Below are 18,154 nucleotides of genomic sequence, written 5' to 3'. Positions count from 1 at the left end.
AGCTAGGCTGCCCACCTCGCATCCATGGCCTTGAGTGTGGCACTGGCTGCTCCCCACCCTTCCCCGCTGACCACCAGGGCTCCCTGCCTAGGGATGGCTGGACCCTGTCAGGCAGCCAAGTGGCCCCAAGTAGGATCACAGCCCCCACCAGGCTTCTCCTGACCTTTGTCCTGGAACCTTCACCCACGGCACCCCAAAGAGCAGGTGCCCTGCTCTGCCCCAAGAAGTAAACAGCCATGCACATAACCAACAACATGGCAAAGTGGAAGGAAATCATTTCAATTGTTTATTCGACTCACAGTCAGTGCACACACTCTACCATCCGAAAGTCGAAACTGTGACAATCGACTGCTACAGGCAGTGCACGGATGTGTAAACAAAACGAAAATGCAAATCAGAGTGGGCAGGGCCAAGGCCCACCATTACATTCACAGCACAGGGTAAGTGCAAATGAACAGGATGTCAGGATGGGGGGCGGGAAGCACAGGGTCCTTCCTGCCCTGGAGGCTGCCTCCGGGCATCACCCTGGGAGGCTGGTTAGTGCCCATGGAATCTGTGTCTGGGAAGAGGCCCACAGCAGATGGCCACACCCAGCATCATCTCCTCTCTGTGGTGCACCTTCCCATCCCCAGACCCCTTTCCCTTCCAGGGGAGAGGAGCCCTGGTCACAGGAGCCAGTCCTCTGACTCCTGAGTGTGGAAACCCAGGAGGGGAGTCTGTTTCTCCCGCAGGCCTTTTAACCTGGAAAGGGCAGAGCCCCAGCAGAACGCGTTGGGGCCACAGACACCTGCTCAGGTGAAGACACTGAGAAGTGAGTCTGCCGGGCTGACAGGACCCTGTGGCATGAGGACATCGCTGCTAACAGGAGTCTCTCTGCAGGCCCAGAGGAGGCTCTGCCCCCGTGAGGCCCCAGGAGCATTTGTGCGTTGAACTGAAGGCAAAGTGCTGGACAGTTTCTTGTCCTAATGAGGGTGGGGAAGCTGGTCCGGCCACATACATCCTCTCGACCTCCCCCAACGTGGTCCCCGGGCCCACGGATGACAGGGGCCTGAGTGACACCTGGTCAGATCCCCCAGCTCAGAGCCTAGCACCGCCCAGGGAGGTCCGGGCTCATAGAAGGGGGATGGGCGGGGGCAGGAGGGCCCAGCTCCACCTCCGCCCATCTTTGGTGGTGACAGAGGTGGAGGAGAAATGTCGATCTTTGGCAGGGCGAGGGAATGTCAAAGGACAGTGTCCTGGTTTGGTGCTTGGGTTTGTCAAGGATCCAGTCCCTGCCCAGATGAGAGCACAGGAGTGGGAGGCCCACCTCTGCCCCACCTCTGGATGGCCCGGACCTGCTGCCCACCAAGGTGGCCCCACTCTCCTCTGGAGTTGCAAACTCTCTGAGAAGGCGGCCAAGGTGGGGACAGGACAGACGGATGCCTGGATGCTGAGACCTTGCAGCCACAGGTGGCTTCTAGCTCAGGACACTGTGACCTTCACCACATCCTTCACTTCCACCCTCCCAGCCCCCTTGTCAGCAGCCCTGGGGCAATGGGAGGTTTTGGAGTCCCCCACCTGGGGCATCCCAGCTCTGCCTATCCCAATTCTCCACAACACTCCCCTCTCACTGCCTTTCTCTCCTGTAGGCCCCACTGGTCCTGGCCTCTGCTTCCCCCAGGGACTGTTCCATTCTTCTCCATGGAAATTTCCCCTCTAGGCCTTGGAGACTCCCAGATGATGGGGGTGGGGCAAGGTCAGGGGCAACTGGCCCTCAGCCACCACAGCTGTCAGATACCAACCCAGGGAAGGGAGGAGAAGCCTGCTCTCTGCCGCCTCCCAGCCCGTGCCACCTCTATGGCAGCTCCCCCAGGGGACCGTTCTCTCGGGGTAGCGTCCCATTCAGGCCTGCACTGCTGGCCACAGGCACCCCCAGGTACCCCAGCAGGATCTCGCTGCGGCGCCGGGACAGCTGCAGGATGTCGTCTGCCAGCGCAGGCACTGACGTGTAGCGCACATTGTCCAGGTCAAACATGTCCCTCAGGTACTGCACAATCTGGTGCTGGGGGAGCAGGGCTGGTGTCGGGCCTGGCGCAGGCCGCTGCCCACCATGATGCCCTCCAGGTCACCCCAAGTCCCCTTCTCCACCACCAGAGCCCCAGCCCGTCCTCTCCATCCCCAGGTTCCTCCCTGTTGCTGCTTCCTCTGGACCCACGTGGGTCCGGCTCTGCCTTCTCTCTGGGAGCAGGCCTGGGCCCAGGCCCTCACCCCATTCCTGGCACCTCCCAGGATGCCTGTGCCCAGCGCAGGGGTCAGGAAAGAACGAGAACTGCTCCCTGTTTACCTTGAAGAAAGCACAGACTTCAGCGAGCTGAGGCTTGGGTCCAAGGAAGCCGAAGGCTAGGACAGGGCTCACATGCTCCGATACGGAGTAGAAATGGGAGATGAAGCCGTCGGGCACCTGCGGGTGGGCACAAGGCTGAGGGGCCAGGCTGGGGCACCAGGCCCAGGTGTTGCATAAAGGGCTGGGCTTTAGAGGTCACCCTAGCTCATGTACTTTCCTGCTAGATGACCCTGGGCAGTGACTCGAGCTTTCAAAGCCCATTCCCACTTGGGCAGACAGGGTGACCGTGGGCCACCGTGAGAACTGCACAAGGTGGGGCCATGGTGGCTCCGAGGGAAGTGCCTGGAGCACGTGGCCCCGGCAGCTGATATCAGCTGGGCAGCAGAGCCTGGCCGCAGAGGGGAACGACAAACCACAGCCCAGATAGCGCAGCCAGTCGCAGCCTGGGAGCGGAGATTACAGCAGCCTGACGGGCGGGGAAAGGGCAGGAGGGACAGTGCTCTGCTTGCTCCTGGGTATCCTGTCCCCACTGAGATGCCTGCACCAGGCCAGCTGCCAGCCCTGTGGCCACCACCCTAGAGTGTCCGTTCTCCTCCCCAGTGGCCTGCTCTGTGCTGGGCCTGGGGAGGAGAACAAGTGGGTCTACATGCGCCTCCAGGGAGCTCCCGGCCCAGGGAGAGGTAACGGCGGAAGAAGGGGGCCAGGGCCATGAGCAGTGAAGTCCAAGTGGCTCAGCGAGGCCGCCCTGCACCAGCTCCGCTCCCCACCAAGCTGCCTCAGAGCCCAGCTCATGCTCCCCTGGGCCTGCCCAGTCACTCACCATCAGCAGCCTCCTCTTGGCTTTCAGGACCGACCAGCAAGCAGTGGCCAAGGCCTACATCAAAGATAGGATGTCCCCCGGCTGTCAAAATGGGCCTAGCCCACAGCCCCTCACCCTCTGTCAGCCCAGGATCAAGCTTTTAAACCCAGCTCACCCCACTCCAAGCAGGAAGATGGGGCTGGGTGCCTAAGCTCTGCTGCTTCCTCCTGATTTTGGACTCAGACATACCTAAACTTGAATCGTTTTTTTTTTTTTTTTTTTGAGGCGGAGTCTCGCTCTGTCGCCTGGACTGGAGTACAGTGCCGGATCTCAGCTCACTGCAAGCTCCGCCTCCCGGGTTTACGCCATTCTCCTGCCTCAGCCTCCTGAGTAGCTGGGACTACAGGCGCCCGCCACCTCGCCCGGCTAGTTTTTTTTTGTATTTTTAGTAGAGACGGGGTTTCACCGTGTTAGCCAGGATGGTCTCGATCTCCTGACCTCGTGATCCGCCGGTCTCGGCCTCCCAAAGTGCTGGGATTACAGGCTTGAGCCACCGCGCCCGGCCTAAACTTGAATCTTGACTCTAATCTTACCGTTGGATCTTCTCTGAGCCTCAGTCTCCTCTTCTGCAAAGGAGCACAACACAGCACTCCCACATCATTTGGTAGTTGTGGGAGCAATGGTTCCCTCCTGTAAACCGCCTCGCAGAAGCCTGGGTCCAGGCAGCACAGCCCGGCTGCTGGAGTGTCACTGCTTGCCTTGCTGGGGGTCCTGTGCTGGGCTGTCTCTCGCTCCGTGCCTTTTTATCTTTTTGGTTTTGCTTTCCCCTCTTTTAACTTGATTTAACAGGATGCATTAAAATGGAATCTAATTCATATCAGCACAGAAGTGAAACCACTCAATAGGAAGAAAACGCACACCACGTTGGTTCTAAACTGGGGCACCAGGCAGCAACGGGGCACCCTGGAGGCTTCTCCAGAGCAAACTGTGGTCTCCCAGGCCTGGCAGCCCCAGATCTAGGGGGTGAGGGCCCAGCCCTGGTGCCAGTGCTAGGGACAGAGGGAATGGAGCCAGGAAACCGCATGGGCTGATGTGAGCAAGCATGGGTCTGGGAGCAGGGCAGCGACCTACCGTCTCCTTGAAGCTGTCTGACAGCCAGCGGTTCCGCAGGACGGCGAGCACCGAGGCCGGGGGGTTCTCCAGGTCCTCAAAGGCATCCATGAGGATAAAGTCCAGCACGATGTCGAAGAAGCTCATGCATACCACCTGCAGAGGGTGCCCCCGGGAGGCTCATGCATGGGGGCACTGCTGGAGCCTCGGGGCCACTTTCCAGATGGGGAGACTGAGGCTGGGGGGCTAAAGCATGAGCACACGTTGGGGGGACACGTCTTCCCCGCTCTGCTGTGCAATGGGTGTAGCTGAGGCCATTCCTCCCTCCCCCTTGGCCTGGGGTAGGGCAGGAACTGGGGGCTGTGAGCAGCGATGGAACCATCTCAGCTGCTTGGAACTGAGGTAGAGCTTGGCACAGGAATCCCCTTGCTGCTCAGATGCAGGGGAGCCCAGGATGTTGGGGTTCAGCACAAAGCAACTCACCCCTCGGCCCTCCAGCTCCAGCCGTGTTGTGGCCCAGGTCTCGGGCCGTAGGGCATAGCTCAGCATCTCCTCGTAGCTCTCCAGGAAGCCTTTGGGGCTCTGTGGGGAGAAGCACGGCCCATCCTGGTCACTGGACAAGACCCGCAGGGACAGGCTGGCCTGTGGATGGGGGACATGCCAAGGCACGGCTGGGGCCCATCCCCACGCAGCAGGCACAGAGAAAACGTAGCAGAGAAGGGTCTCCTACTTAGCACAGCGTGCTTCTCCAGAGAACCAGGGCACCCAGTCAGGTCTCAAGCCAGCTCCTCTGCTGAGCGCCTGCTGCCTTCCACGAGTGCCTAGTGTGACAGTGTGATCTCACTTTGGAGGGACACAGAATGGGAGGATTAGAGTCAGGCAGCTGAAGGTTCAAATCTCCGTGACCTTGGACCTCAACGGGGAAAGGGGAGAAGCTACAGCCCCACCCTGATGAGACTCTTCTAGGGCAGTTGCTGAGCTCGTGTGTGACACAGTCAGTCCAGCACCAAAGCCTTCAACAAACAGTGTTTAAAGCGCCCTGCACAGCACGGAGGCTCTCGGCACACATGATGCATCCTTCACTCTCTAGGACCCTGAGGGTTAGCTGGGGTTTGGGATGCTCTTTTCAGATGTGGGTCTGCATTTACAGATGTAGAAAAACACTTAAGTGTCAGGGTTGGTTCTCAGCATGGATTAACTCGTGACTTTTTTTTTTAATTGAGACGGAGTTTCGCTCTGTTGCCCAGGCTGGAGTGCAGGAGTGCGATCTCAGCTCACTGCAAGCTCCGCCTCCTGGGTTCACACCATTCTCCTGCCTCAGCCTCCTGAGAAGCTGGGACTACAGGTGCCCACCACCATGCCTGCCTACTTTTTTTGTATTTTTAGTAGAGACGGGGTCTCACCGTGTTAGCCAGGATGGTCTTGATCTCCTGACCTCGTGATCTGCCCGCCTTGGCCTCCCAAAGTGCTGGGATTACAGGCATGAGCCATACCACACCTGGCTTTTTTTTTTCTTTAAGTCTTTGTCGCCCTGGCTGGAGTGCAGTGGCGCGATCTCAGCTCACTGCAGCCTCCGCCTTCCAGGTTCAAGTGATTCTCCTGCCTCAGTCTCCCAAGTAGCTGGGATTATAGGTGCCTGCCATCACACCCAGCTAATTTTTGTATTTTTAGTAGAGACGGGGTTTCTCCATGTTGGCCAGGCTGGTCTGGACCTCAGGTGATCCACTCACCTTGGCCTCCCAAAATGCTGAGATTATAGGCAAAGCCACTGCACATGGCCCCAGATGTTTTAAAAAGTATTTACATTTTAAAGAGATTTTGCCAGGATGATCCTAGGCCATCTCTTAACCGCCCTGAGTCTGTTTTATCATCGGTAAACAGTGACAATGATGAAGATATGGGCTGGTCCTTGACATCTGAGCATGCCCTATGTCATCGCATAAGGTCCCCAGGACACACCCATTTCCACAGGAGGACACTGATACGCAATGAGGTTTTGTGGTCGCCCCACTGACACCAAGTTGAGCGAGTGGCCTGATGCTACAACCCCAGTCCCTCAGTGCCTCCCACAGGGCTAGCATCCTCCCAGGCCAGGGCCTGGCCCCAGTCCTAACAGAGCCACCTCAGTTACTGCTCCAGTCCCAGGGCGTGGTGCAGGCTGTGGTGCTCAGGTGCTGCTAAATGGCTTTCATTTCTTAATAAAACCAAAGTTCCATACTGGGAAGGTTGCAAAGGAAGCTGCCCAGAGGGTGGGGCCCTGGCACCCCCTTAGCTCTCCTTCACTTGTTCACTCACCCTGCTTCCTGGGGAGGCCCACCGACCAAGTTAAGGGCTCAGGCTGGGTCTGGGCCACCTGGCTTCAAATCCAGTCTACCCTTCACATACTCAGTACCCTGGACAAGCCCCCTTCCCTTCCTGGGCTCAGTGTCCTCATCCACCAAAATTGCAGTGAGGCTCGAATGAACTCTCCGTAGTGAAGAACCACTGAGTACACACTGAGCTCACTGCCAGGTAAACAGCCGCTGCTGGGAGAATATCCGAGGAATGCTGATGCAGTACCCGCCCTGTGCCAGGCCCTGGATGGGGCACACACCTGTGCCAGGAGAGTTCTGGCCCTGGCCCTCATGAAGCTAACTGAATAAAGGGGGAGGAAGGTCAAGGCAGCCCATGAGCAGGAGGCAGGGTAGTGAGGCCACACTGCCACGGTGAGCCCAAGGGTTCTCTCGGGCTTCAGACGATGAGTCAGGTGATGACCTCCTGGGGACAGAGAAGGCTGGGGTACTCAGATAACAAGTGACCAAGGAAGGGGGAAGGGAGGGGGACAGAGGAAAAAGTGGGGTGGGGGCTTCCAGGTACTGGTATATGTCCTACTTCTTAACCTGGGTGCTGGTTATACAGGGTTTGTCTTTCATTAAATCCTATACATAGGCCGGGCCTGGTGGCTCACACCTGTAATCCCAGCACTTTAGGAGGCTGAGGTTGGTGGATCACCTGAGGTCAGGAGTTCGAGACCAGCCTGGCAAACATGGTGAAACCCTGTCTCTACTGAAAATACAAAAATTAGCTGGGTGTGGTGGCACACGCCTGTAATCCCAGTTACTTGGGAGGGAGACTAAGGCAGGAGAATCACTTGAACCTGGGAGGCAGAGGTTGCAGTGAGTCAAGATCGTACCACTGCACTCCAGCCTGGACAACACAGAAAGTCGCTGTCTCAAAAAAAAAAAAAAAATTCTTACACTTTTTGGGTGTTTTTGTTTGTTTTTGGTTTTTGTTTTTGTTTTTTTGAGACAGGGTCTCACTCTGTTGACCAGGCTGGAGAGCAGTGGTGCAATCATTGGCTCACTGCAGCCTTGAACTCCTGGCCTCAAGCAATCCTCCCATCTCAGGCTCCCAAGTGCTGGGATTACAAGCGTGAGCCACCATGCCTGGCCAAATCCTATACTTTTTACACTCTCTACTATGTGTATTTCACAATAAAGTAAAAAAAAAAAAAAAAAGATTGAGGACAGGTGTGGTGGCCCACATCTGTAATCCCAGCATTTTGGGAGGCCAAGGAGGGTGGATCACCTGAGATCAGGAGTTTGAGATCAGCCTGGGCAACATAGCAAAACCCTGTCTCTACGAAAAATACAAAAATTAGCCAGGCGCAGTGACGCATGCCTGTAACCCCAGCTACTAAGGAGGTTGAGGTAGGAGGATCACTTGAGCCTGGGAGGTGGAGGTTGCAGTAAGACGAGATCGTGCCATTGCACTCCAGCCTGGGTGGCAGGAGTGAAACCCTGCCTCAAAAAAAAAAAAAAAAAAAAACAAGATTGCGCAACAGTGTTTCTGGGGCAGAGACCAGCATATATGCAAAGCCCAGATCAGGCAGCAAGTCTGGTGCACTAGAAGCAGACCCTTCAGCTGGACAGGACGAAGCTCACGGGGCAGCAAACCACCAAACAGAGCTTGGCCTTCAGCCCAAGGGCAGCAGGCGCGAGCGAGGGTTGTAGATAGCTGGCTAGTGAGGTTAGATGTGTGTTTTAGAATCATCTGTCCGGGCCGGGTGTGGTGGCTCAAGCCTGTAATCCTAGCACTTTGGGAGGCCAAGACGGGCGGATCACTAGGTCAGGAGATCGAGACCATCCTGGCTAACACGGTGAAACCCCGTCTCTACTAAAAATACAAAAACTAGCCGGGCGAGGTGGCGGGCGCCTGTAGTCCCAGCTACTTGGGAGGCTGAGGCAGGAGAATGGCGTAAACCCGGGAGGCGGAGCTTGCAGTGAGCTGAGATCCAGCCACTGCACTCCAGCTTGGGCGACAGAGCAAGACTCCGCCTCAAAAAAAAAAAAAAAAAAAGAATCATCTGTCCGACCTGTTCATAAAACGTTGCTCAAACCCGTTAAGGAAAACAAAAAAGACGAGTAACCAATCATCAGAAAAATTCTGCAACCTCATCATTAATTAGAGATGCAAGGAAACAGCCTTATTTGCTGGCAGCGATGTAAGTTGTGAAAGCCTTTTGGAGGGCACACTAGCAATATCTGCCGGCCTTCTAAATGTCCAGGACCCAGAAATGTCATATCCAGGGCTTTGCCACACAGAAAACCTCACAAGAGAGCTGTATAAGGAAGATTACAGTAGTGATGTCTGTGATGGTGAACATCAGACAGCCTAGGTGTCCATCCGTCAGGCAATGGAGGCTTCGTGTGGCCTGCTCCACGCAATGGGACACTCCACAGTCGGGGAAAACCCCTCCCAGTGCTGGCATGGAGAGACGGACACCAGGACACCACATGCCGCTACACTCCAGAGTAAACTGCGGGATGGTAAGTAGGGCACAAAGACTTAGAAACGGAATAACAGGCCGGGCGCGGTGGCTCAAGCCTGTAATCCCAGCACTTTGGGAGGCCGAGACGGGCGGATCACGAGGTCAGGAGATCGAGACCATCCTGGCTAACATGGTGAAACTCCGTCTCTACTAAAAAAAAATACAAAAAACTAGCCGGGCGAGGTGGCGGGCGCCTGTAGTCCCAGCTACTCGGGAGGCTGAGGCGAGAGAATGGCGTAAACCCGGGAGGCGGAGCTTGCAGTGAGCTGAGATCCGGCCACTGCACTCCAGCCTGGGCGACAGAGCGAGACTCCGTCTCAAAAAAATAAAAAAAAATAAAAAAAAATAAAAAAAAAAAAGAAACGGAATAACAACATCCATGGTTGCAGAGTCTACAGCACGGAGTAGGAGGAACACATATCAGCCTGTGCACAGGCGTTCTGGCAGATGGGGTTCAGGGGGACCCTCGGTGGTTTGCATTTTATAATTTGCCCCCCTACCCCACTCCCTGCTACCTTCTCAGCCTTGGTCATCAGGCCTGTCACCATCTGTTGGCCCACTTTCCCGAAGAAAAGCTGGTTACTCTTGTCTTCCAGAAGCCCCTAGGGAAGGAGGAAGGGAGGGGAGTGAGCTGCCAGGCATGGCAATCCCTCCAAGCCCACGGAGAGGGCCACAGAAGAGGCGGGTAGGTGGCCCACCTGCCACACAGGAGCCCAGTGTGGGAGCAGGCCTGGCCAGGGACCAGGAGGCCATGTACATGCCACACAGCCATGGCCAGCCTGACTACCCCTTGCCTCCCAACCCTGAGGAAGCCCCAGGCCACACCCACCTCAAAGGCCTGCCGCACACAGTGCAGCTTGGCCAGAAAGTCCTGGTCGCTGTAGCAGCCCAGCAGCTCCGTCCTGAGGGGAGGACAGACGGCGTCACACAACCCGGTCCCTGCCCAGCGATGCCCCGGGGGGTCAGGTGGCACCTGGGTGGGGAGGTGGGAGGCTCTGGCTCCAGCCCTGGCCCTGCCTCAGCCCAGCAGTGTGGCCTCTGGCTGGTGCCTGCCTCCCTCGAGGCTTTGGTCTTCCCAGGCCAAAGGACGAGGCTGCCTAGATGATCTCTGAGGACGTATCAGCCTCTAAGGCACTGGGTACAGAGATGACCGAGGCCTCCTTAGGCCACAACCAGCCCCACACTTCACTGGCAAAGAACCAAAATGGCCAAACTGCCTCCTGACGGCAGATGTGGCGGATCACCCGGATCACTTCAGCCAGTGTCTGATTCATTTCTGGTTGGTGAACTTTTTTATTTTTTTTGAGATAGAGTCTCGTTCTGTCGCCCAGGCTGGAGTGCGGTGGCACGATCTCGGCTCACTAAAAGCTCTGCCTCCGGGTTGACGCCATTCTCCTGATTCAGCCTCCCGAGTAGCTGGGACTACAGGCGCCCACTACCACACCTCGCTAATTTTTCTGTATTTTTAGTAGAGACGGGGTTTCACCATGTTAGCCAGGATGGTCTTGATCTCCTGACCTCGTGATCCGCCCACCATGGCCTCCCAAAGTGCTGGGATTACAGGTGTGAGCCACCGTGCCCGGCGAACTTTTTTTTTTTTTTAGACAGAGTCTCGTTCTGTCGCTCAGGCTGGAGTGCAATGGTACAATCTCAGCTCACTGCAACCTCTGCCTCCCAGGTTCAAGTAATTCTCCTGCCTCAGCCTCCCAAGTAGCTGGGATTACAGCCATGTACCACCATGCCCGGCTAATTTTTGTATTTTTAGTAGAGACGGGGTTTCACCATGTTAACCAGGTTGGTCTTGAACTCCTGACCTCAAGTGATCTGCCTGCTTCTGCCTCCCAAAGTGCTGGGATTACAGGCATGAGCCACGGCGCCCAGCTCAGCTATTTTTTTTTTTTTGAGATGGAGTCTTGCTCTGTTGCCCAGGCTAGAGTGCAGTGGCATGATCTCCACTCACTGCAACCTCTCCCTCCTGGGTTCAAGCGATCCTCCTGTCTCAGCCTCCTAAGTAGCTAGGACTACAGGTATGTGCCACCACGCCCAGCTAATTTTTATATTTTTAGTAGAGATGGGGTTTACACCATATTGGCCAGGTTGGTCTCAAACTCCTGACCTCAGGTGATCTGCCTGCCTCAACCTCCCAAAGTACTGGGATTATAAGCATGAGTCACCCTGCCCAGCTCCAGATTAACTTTTAAACATATATACTGAAATCTGCAAGCCATGACCAAAAAGCCAAGTTCTCAGGCCGGGCACGGAGGCTCATGCCTGCAGTCATAGCACTTTGGGAGGCCGAGGCAGGTGGATCACTTGAGGTCAGGAGTGTGAGACCAGTCTGGCCAACACAGTGAAACCCCATCTCTACTAAAAAAATAAAATAAAATAAAAAATAAAAAATAAAAAAAATAAAAATTCAAGTTCTCAGTCTCTTATCATACAAAAAAGTTAATATAAGATGGTGGGCTGGGCGCGGTGGCTCAAGCCTGTAATCCCAGCACTTTGGGAGGCCGAGGCGGGTGGATCACGAGGTCAGGAGATCGAGACCCTCCTGGCTAACACGGTGAAACCCCGTCTCTACTAAAAATACAAAAAACTAGCCGGGCGCGGTGGCGGGCGCCTGTAGTCCCAGCTACTCGGAGGCTGAGGTGGGAGAATGGCGGGAACCCGGGAGGCGGAGCTTGCAGTGAGCCGAGATCGCGCCACTGCACTCCAGCCTGGGCGACAGAGCGAGACTCCGCTCTCAAAAAAAAAAAAAAAGATGGTGAAGAGGCCTAAATATAACCACAGACAAGGAAACTGAGGCTAAAAGAAGTTAAGTGACTTGTTCAGGGTGGCAGAATTTGGAGGGAGTCTGGGCCTGTCTGTCCCCACAGCCTGGGTTCCTGACCTCTCCTACGGAGGGGCTGGGTCCAGACACTGCACTTAGAGCCAGTGCCCCCTGTGTGGCTGTGGCTGTAACCCCCCGAGAATTTACTTTTGTTTTTATATGGAATGCTTGGTAAATCTGCGTGTTATCCTTATGCCGGGACCACGCTAATCTCTGTATCATTCCAATTTTTTTTAGTGTATGTGCTGTAGAAGCAAACACCCTCTTAGAATTTAGAAAAGGTAGTAACTATTGTTCTTTATTAATTATGTTCATTTGTTACTGTCATTATTGGTACCAGACCTGCCAGTATGGGTCCATCCAGGCCCTCTGCAGCTGGGGGAGGCGCTGTCACCAGCTCACCATGGCGCTCAGGCAGCCTGGACTCACTCAGGCTGAGTCCTCGCCAAGCACCGCTGGCTTCTCCGCCTCCCATAAGGGCTGGAATCACCCACCACCTCCTGCTCCCTCCCTCCCTCCACATCCGCTCACCTGAGGGTCCGGCAGAGCACTTTCCCCTCCTTCACCAGCTGCAGGGCCTCCTCGTAGGCAGCAGCGGGTCTGGAGAGTGGGATCGGGTAATCCCCGGTCTGCAGGGACTCAAAGAGCTGGGGGAGGGTGCAGAGGAAGAGACCGGGGAGCCCGTGTGAGCAGCACACCACAGCGCGAGCGCACCTGCCTGTTGGTTGGCCACAGCGGCCACCCCAGGTGCCTGCCCACTGCTAACCTCTCTGAGGGGATTTCAGAGGAAACACTGGCCAGGAGGCCCCAGTTCGAGCCCAGCTCCGGCCCTCAGCATCCCCATCTCCAGGGGTCCTTCCCAAAAAGGCCATCTAAAGGACACAAAGCGCACGTCCTCCGGTCCCAGGGAAGGACACAGTGCCTGATGCATGTGCCCATGGCAGGAGACTGAGGCCAAGCAATGGGCACAGCGGCCTGGAGAAGTGAGAGGCCAGCACGGGCTGGAGCCCTTCGGGACAGAACCCCTGCTCTCACCCACAGGACAACGGCCCCTGATTTCTCAGCACCCCCCATCCCCAACAGCTTCGAGGAGGCCCGTGAGAGCGTCCAAATTCTGCGCCCGTCGGAGAAAATGCCTCCAGTTTCCCATGACCCAGTGCTGGCCCCATGGGCCTGCAGAGGAGGCTCAGCCTTCACCCCACTCCAGGCTTGGTCCCTACCCCCAGTCACCTCGGTTGCAGAGAAGAAGGAATCCTCTGAGGTCAGGCTGTCCTCATCGTCTGCCCGCAGCCGCAGCGAGCCCTCGGTCAGGGGCAGCATGAGGGTCCTCTCTGGGAAGAGCAGCAAGAGAAAGCGGGCTGAGACTCCAGCACGGTGCTCGGCTGGAATCCCAGTACACAAAGCCCCCCATCAGGCCCTGGGGAGGCGTCATCCGGGACCTGTGATTCCCACGCTCAGTGGCAAAGCTCTGACATGCCAAGCGCTTCTGCATGAGGACAGCGGACTCCTCATCTCAGTGAGTGGCCTCCTTCAATACCCACGACATCCTCGGAGGTTATCAGCCTCAGGTGTGAGCCCTCGGCTGGTGAGCAGCTCTGCCAAGCTCACAGGTTGCACCGCTGGACCTGAGGCCCGAAGGCCCCCAAGCTCTGCAGGGGAGGACCTTGTACTGTGTGGCCCCAGGGAAATCGCCTCTCTCCTCTGACAAGCTGAAACTCAGCCATTGATACCAAGGGCTCAAGAGAGTCCACAGCCACTAACCTGGAGTTCCCCTCCCTGCTTGCCCAAGGGCTGAGGGGTGTGGACCTCCAAGGGTGCTCAGGAAAGGATTGTCAAGCAAGTAAGCAAAGGCCACAGACCTGCAGCGGGCCGTCCTAAAGGTCCCCCAGTCCTTTCTGCCACGTAGCGAGGCCACAGGAGGCAGATTCCTCCAACAGGGAAGCCACGCCCAGAGCACGTGGGGAGAAGCCAGGGCAGGGTGAGTGGCTCAGCCGACCCACTCCGGTTCTGTGTCCCCACTGGCAGAGCCAGGGAGCCAGACCCTCGGGAGTCTGAGGGTCCCACAGGGCTGAGTGCACAGGGAGGGGCCGGGGTGTCATTCACCGCAGGATCTGAAGAGGACAGTGGCTGTTTGGCAGAAGAACTTGGTTCCCCCTCAGCATGTCACATCATTTCACCTCAACACACTCAACTACAGAACTTCTGTCCTTGGCCATTGGCCTGCTCAGAGTGAACCTCCCGTGAGTCACCCCACCCACCCACCCAGTTTGAGCCACGGGAAGGGACTCAAAGTGGAGGCCTGGGAGAGCCATCAGGGAGATGCTGCCACATGAACCCCAAGGCTGCACCCAAGGGCATGGAGCCAGGTGCACGCGCTGGGGACTTCCGGGGCCTCACCTCAGCTCTGCTCCAGCCTGCCATGGAGAAGGGAACACCTCAGTTTCCCCATCTGTGCCATAAGGTGCTGGATCACGTGAAGTGGGAGAGCCCTGGGGATTCTAATTCATCGGATGCACTGAGAGAACCACGCCCCGGTTCTCGCACCTTCTCCTCACCTCCATCCCTGCCACCCTCCACGTCCACCCCGCCTGCGCTGGGCCCAGCTCACCAAGGTCTAGCAGCATGCTGTCCGCGGGGAAGGTGGAGCCGAACTCCTCCTGCAGGTGGTAGGCGCGGTGCAGCAGGGACTCCAGCTTCTCTGCAAACTCCTTCCGCTGTGACTCTGGCTGCCATAAAAACAAGGACCCTCAACCCAGACCCTCAAAGCTCCCAGTGAAAATGGCCCCTTCCCTCACCCCCAGGTCCCTGGGGAAAGAGGAGGAGCTCTAGGACCCAGCAGCTAAGCACACAGGCTCCAGATCATCACTGCTCGATGGAGGAGCCAACGGCCACGTGTGGCAGCTGAGCACTGGAAACCTGGACAGTCCCAGAATGTAAAATGCACAACAGATTTCAAACACGGTACCAAAAAGCATAGACTGTCCCAGGAATCTTTCTGTCCCAGGAATCTTTTCTGTTGATTACATGCTGAAATGATCACATACTGGATATACCAGGTTACATAAAGTACAGATGACCCTTAAAAATTGTGGACTTAGGGCCGGGCGCGGTGGCTCAAGCCTGTAATCCCAGCACTTTGGGAGGCCGAGACGGGCGGATCACGAGGTCAGGAGATCGAGACCATCCTGGCTAACACGGCGAAACCCCGTCTCTACTAAAAAAACACAAAAAACTAGCCGGGCGAGGTGGCGGGCGCCTGTAGTCCCAGCTACTCCGGAGGCTGAGGCAGGAGAATGGCGTGAACCCGGGAGGCGGAGCTTGCAGTGAGCTGAGATCCGGCCACTGCACTCCAGTTCGGGCGACAGAGCAAGACTCCGTCTCAAAAAAAAAAAAAAAAAAAAAAAAACTAGCCGGGCGACGAGGCGGGCACCTGTAGTCCCAGCTACTCGGGAGGCTGAGGCAGGAGAATGGCGTAAACCCGGGAGGCGGAGCTTGCAGTGAGCTGAGATCAGGCCACTGCACTCCAGCCCGGGCGACAGAGCCAGACTCCGTCTCAGGAAAAAAAAAAAAAAAAAAAAATTACAACTAAAAGCCAGGTGTGGTGGCTCACACCTGTAATTCCAGTACTTTGGGAGGCCGAGGCAGGCGTATCACCTGAGGTCAGGAGTTTGAGACCAGCCTGGCCAACATGGCGAAACCCCATCTCTACTAAAAATACAAAACTTAGCCAGGCATGGTGGCGCATGCCTGTAATACCAGCTACACTGGAGGCTGAGGCAGGAGAATCATTTGAACCCGGGAGGTGGAGGTTGCAGTGAGCCAATTGCGTGCCATTGCACTCCAGCCTGGGCAACAAGAGTGAAACTCTGTCTCCAAACGTATATATATATATTTTTTGTTTGTTTGTTTGTTTTTTAATTTTAAAAAAGAAAATCATTGAGGAGAAAGGATATCTGCCTGAATAGGTTTCTAATGCAGATGAAAGTGCCCTATTCTGGAAAAAAATGCCACAAAGGACATTTATTAGTAAGGAAGAGAAGTGAGCACTAGGATTTAAGGCAGGAAGGAATAGACTAACTCTACTGTTTTGTGCAAATGCAGTCAGGATTTTCATCAGGACTGTCCTTTCTTTTTCTTCTTTTTTGAGATGGGGTCTCGTTCTGTTGCCCAGGCTGGAATGCAGTGGTGTGATCTCGGCTCACTGCAACTTCCAACTCCCAGGTTCAGTCAATTCTCCCACCTCACCCTCCTAAGTAGCTGGGACCACAGGCACGCACCACCACACCCAGCTAATTTTTATATTTTTTGTAGAGATAGGGTTTCACCATATTGCCCAGGCTGGTCTTGAACAACTGAGCTCAGCTGGACACAGTGGCTCACGCCTGTAATCCCAGCACTCTGGGGAGCCAAGGCGGGCAGATCACTTGAGGTCAGGAGTTTGAGACCAGCCTGGTCTATTTGGTAAAACCCCGTCTCTACTAAAAGCACAAAAATTAGCTGGGCTTGGTGATGTGCACCTGTAATTCCAGCTGCTTGGGAGACTGAGGCAGGAGAATCGCTTGAACCCAGGAAGTAGAGGTAGCAGTAAGCCAAGACTGCACCACTGCACTCCAGCCTGGGCAACAGAGCAAGAATCCGTCTCAAAAAAAAAAAAAAAAAAAGTAATTATTACAATATTTATTCTAAGAGTTACACTTACTGGGCCGGGCGCGGTGGCTCAAGCCTGTAATCCCAGCACTTTGGGAGGCCGAGACGGGCGGATCACGAGGGCAGGAGATCGAGACCATCCTGGCTAACACGGTGAAACCCCGTCTCTACTAAAAATACAAAAAACTAGCCGGGCGAGGTGGCGGGCGCCTATAGTCCCAGCTACTCAGGAGGCTGAGGCAGGAGAATGGCGTAAACCCGGGAGGCAGAGCTTGCAGTGAGCTGAGATCCGGCCACTGCACTCCAGCCTGGGCGACAGAGCGAGACTCCGTCTCAACAACAACAAAAAAAAGAGTTACACTTACTGGTGGCCACCATGGGCCAGTCTTGTGTGAAGTGCGTTGCCTACTGTAGTTCTATTAAGTCATCCCTGAGATCTTAGGAGAAAGACATTCTTATTTCCCTTGACAGATAGAGAAACCAAGACAAGGCTCAGAATGGGGAAATTATTTCCCTGAGGTCACAGTGTGGAACTAGTGGTGCCACATACTGAAACATACTGAATACAGGTGTGTGTGGCTCTAGAGCAGTGCTGTCCAGTGGAAAGCCACACACAACATTTAATGGGTTTTTTTTGGTTTGTTTTTTTTAGATGGAATTTCACTCTTGTCAGCCCAGGCTGGAGTGCAATGGCACAATCTCGGCTCACCGCAACCTCCGCCTCCCAGGTTCAAGTAATTCTCCTGCCTTAGCCTCCTGAGTAGCTGGGACTACAGGCGTGCGCCACCATGCCTGGCTAATTTTTGTATTTTTAGTAGAGACAGGGGTTTCACCATCTTGGCCAGGCTGGTCTCGAACGCCTGACCTCATGGTCCACCCGCCTCGGCCTCTCAAAGTGCTGGGATTACAGGCGTGAGCCACCGCGCCCCCAGTCAACATTTAATGTTTTCTACAGACCACAATAAATAGCACAAAGTAATGGGCAAAATTAATTTTAATAATACACATGTGACCCTTGAAAGACATAGGGTTTTTTTTTGTTTGAGACAGGGTCTTGCTCTGTGGCCCAGGCTAGAGTGCAGTGATGAGATCACGGGCTCAGGCGATCCTCCCAACTCAGCCTCCTAAGTAGCTGGGGCTACAGGTGCCCACCACCACGCCCGGCAAATATTTTTGTATTTATTGTAGAGACAGGATCTCACCATGTTGCCCAGGGTGGTCTTGAATTCCTAGACTCAAGTGATCCTCCCACCTTGGTCTCCTAAGGTGTTGGGACTACAGGTATGAGCCACTGCACCCAGCCAGATTTTTTTCAATAAATATATACGATAATTTTTTGGAAATTTATGACAATTTGAAAAACCTCAGAGATGAACCCACTTAGCCTAGAGATACTGAAAAAATTATGAAAAAGATATGTGACGAACAATAAAATATATGTAGATAATCGTCTTTACCATTTACTACCATAAAATATACACAAATTGGCTGGGTGCAACAGCTTTCACCTGTAATCCCAGCACTTTGGGAGGCTGAGGCGGGAGAATCACATGAACCCTGGAGGCAGAGGTTGCAGTGAGCTGAGACCACGCCATTGCACTCTAGCCTGGGCAACAAGAGTGAAACTGTCTCAGG

At 55.2% G+C, this 18,154-nt stretch overlaps 1 protein-coding gene and 1 non-coding gene across 7 annotated transcripts in view; both read right to left on the bottom strand.

Moving 5' to 3' along the window:
• Positions 1 to 263: 263 nt before the first annotated feature.
• MIGA2 (mitoguardin 2) overlaps positions 264 to 18,154 on the bottom strand; it is a 37,547-nt gene continuing 19,656 nt past the window's right edge. For 2 of the 6 annotated variants that reach the window (XM_033193409.1, XM_033193425.1), the window contains exons 8-17: positions 14,481 to 14,598; positions 13,103 to 13,203; positions 12,404 to 12,519; positions 9,872 to 9,944; positions 9,558 to 9,644; positions 4,716 to 4,814; positions 4,254 to 4,388; positions 3,144 to 3,197; positions 2,324 to 2,440; positions 264 to 2,041 (exon numbers count right to left, since the gene is read on the bottom strand). In XM_033193409.1, coding sequence (XP_033049300.1) covers positions 1,835 to 2,041; positions 2,324 to 2,440; positions 3,144 to 3,197; positions 4,254 to 4,388; positions 4,716 to 4,814; positions 9,558 to 9,644; positions 9,872 to 9,944; positions 12,404 to 12,519; positions 13,103 to 13,203; positions 14,481 to 14,598 — 1,107 coding nt within the window. In that variant the 3' untranslated portion in view covers positions 264 to 1,834. Of the gene's footprint in view, positions 2,042 to 2,323; positions 2,441 to 3,143; positions 3,372 to 3,686; positions 3,749 to 4,253; positions 4,389 to 4,715; positions 4,815 to 9,557; positions 9,645 to 9,871; positions 9,945 to 12,403; positions 12,520 to 13,102; positions 13,204 to 14,480; positions 14,599 to 18,154 lie in introns of those variants that run through there. The other 4 variants (XM_033193418.1, XM_033193428.1, XR_004433028.1 and 1 more) reach the window with 3 other exon arrangements.
• LOC117073976 lies at positions 12,026 to 12,131 on the bottom strand. The gene has a single exon (XR_004433481.1). It is a non-coding gene; the product is annotated as a U6 spliceosomal RNA (small nuclear RNA).

Source organism: Trachypithecus francoisi, unplaced genomic scaffold, assembly GCF_009764315.1.
Source record: "Trachypithecus francoisi isolate TF-2019V2 unplaced genomic scaffold, Tfra_2.0 Contig01585, whole genome shotgun sequence".
Taxonomy (NCBI): domain Eukaryota; kingdom Metazoa; phylum Chordata; class Mammalia; order Primates; family Cercopithecidae; genus Trachypithecus; species Trachypithecus francoisi.
The sequence above is the reverse complement of the archived record's forward strand: the minus strand, read 5'-3'. Positions and strand labels throughout refer to the sequence as shown.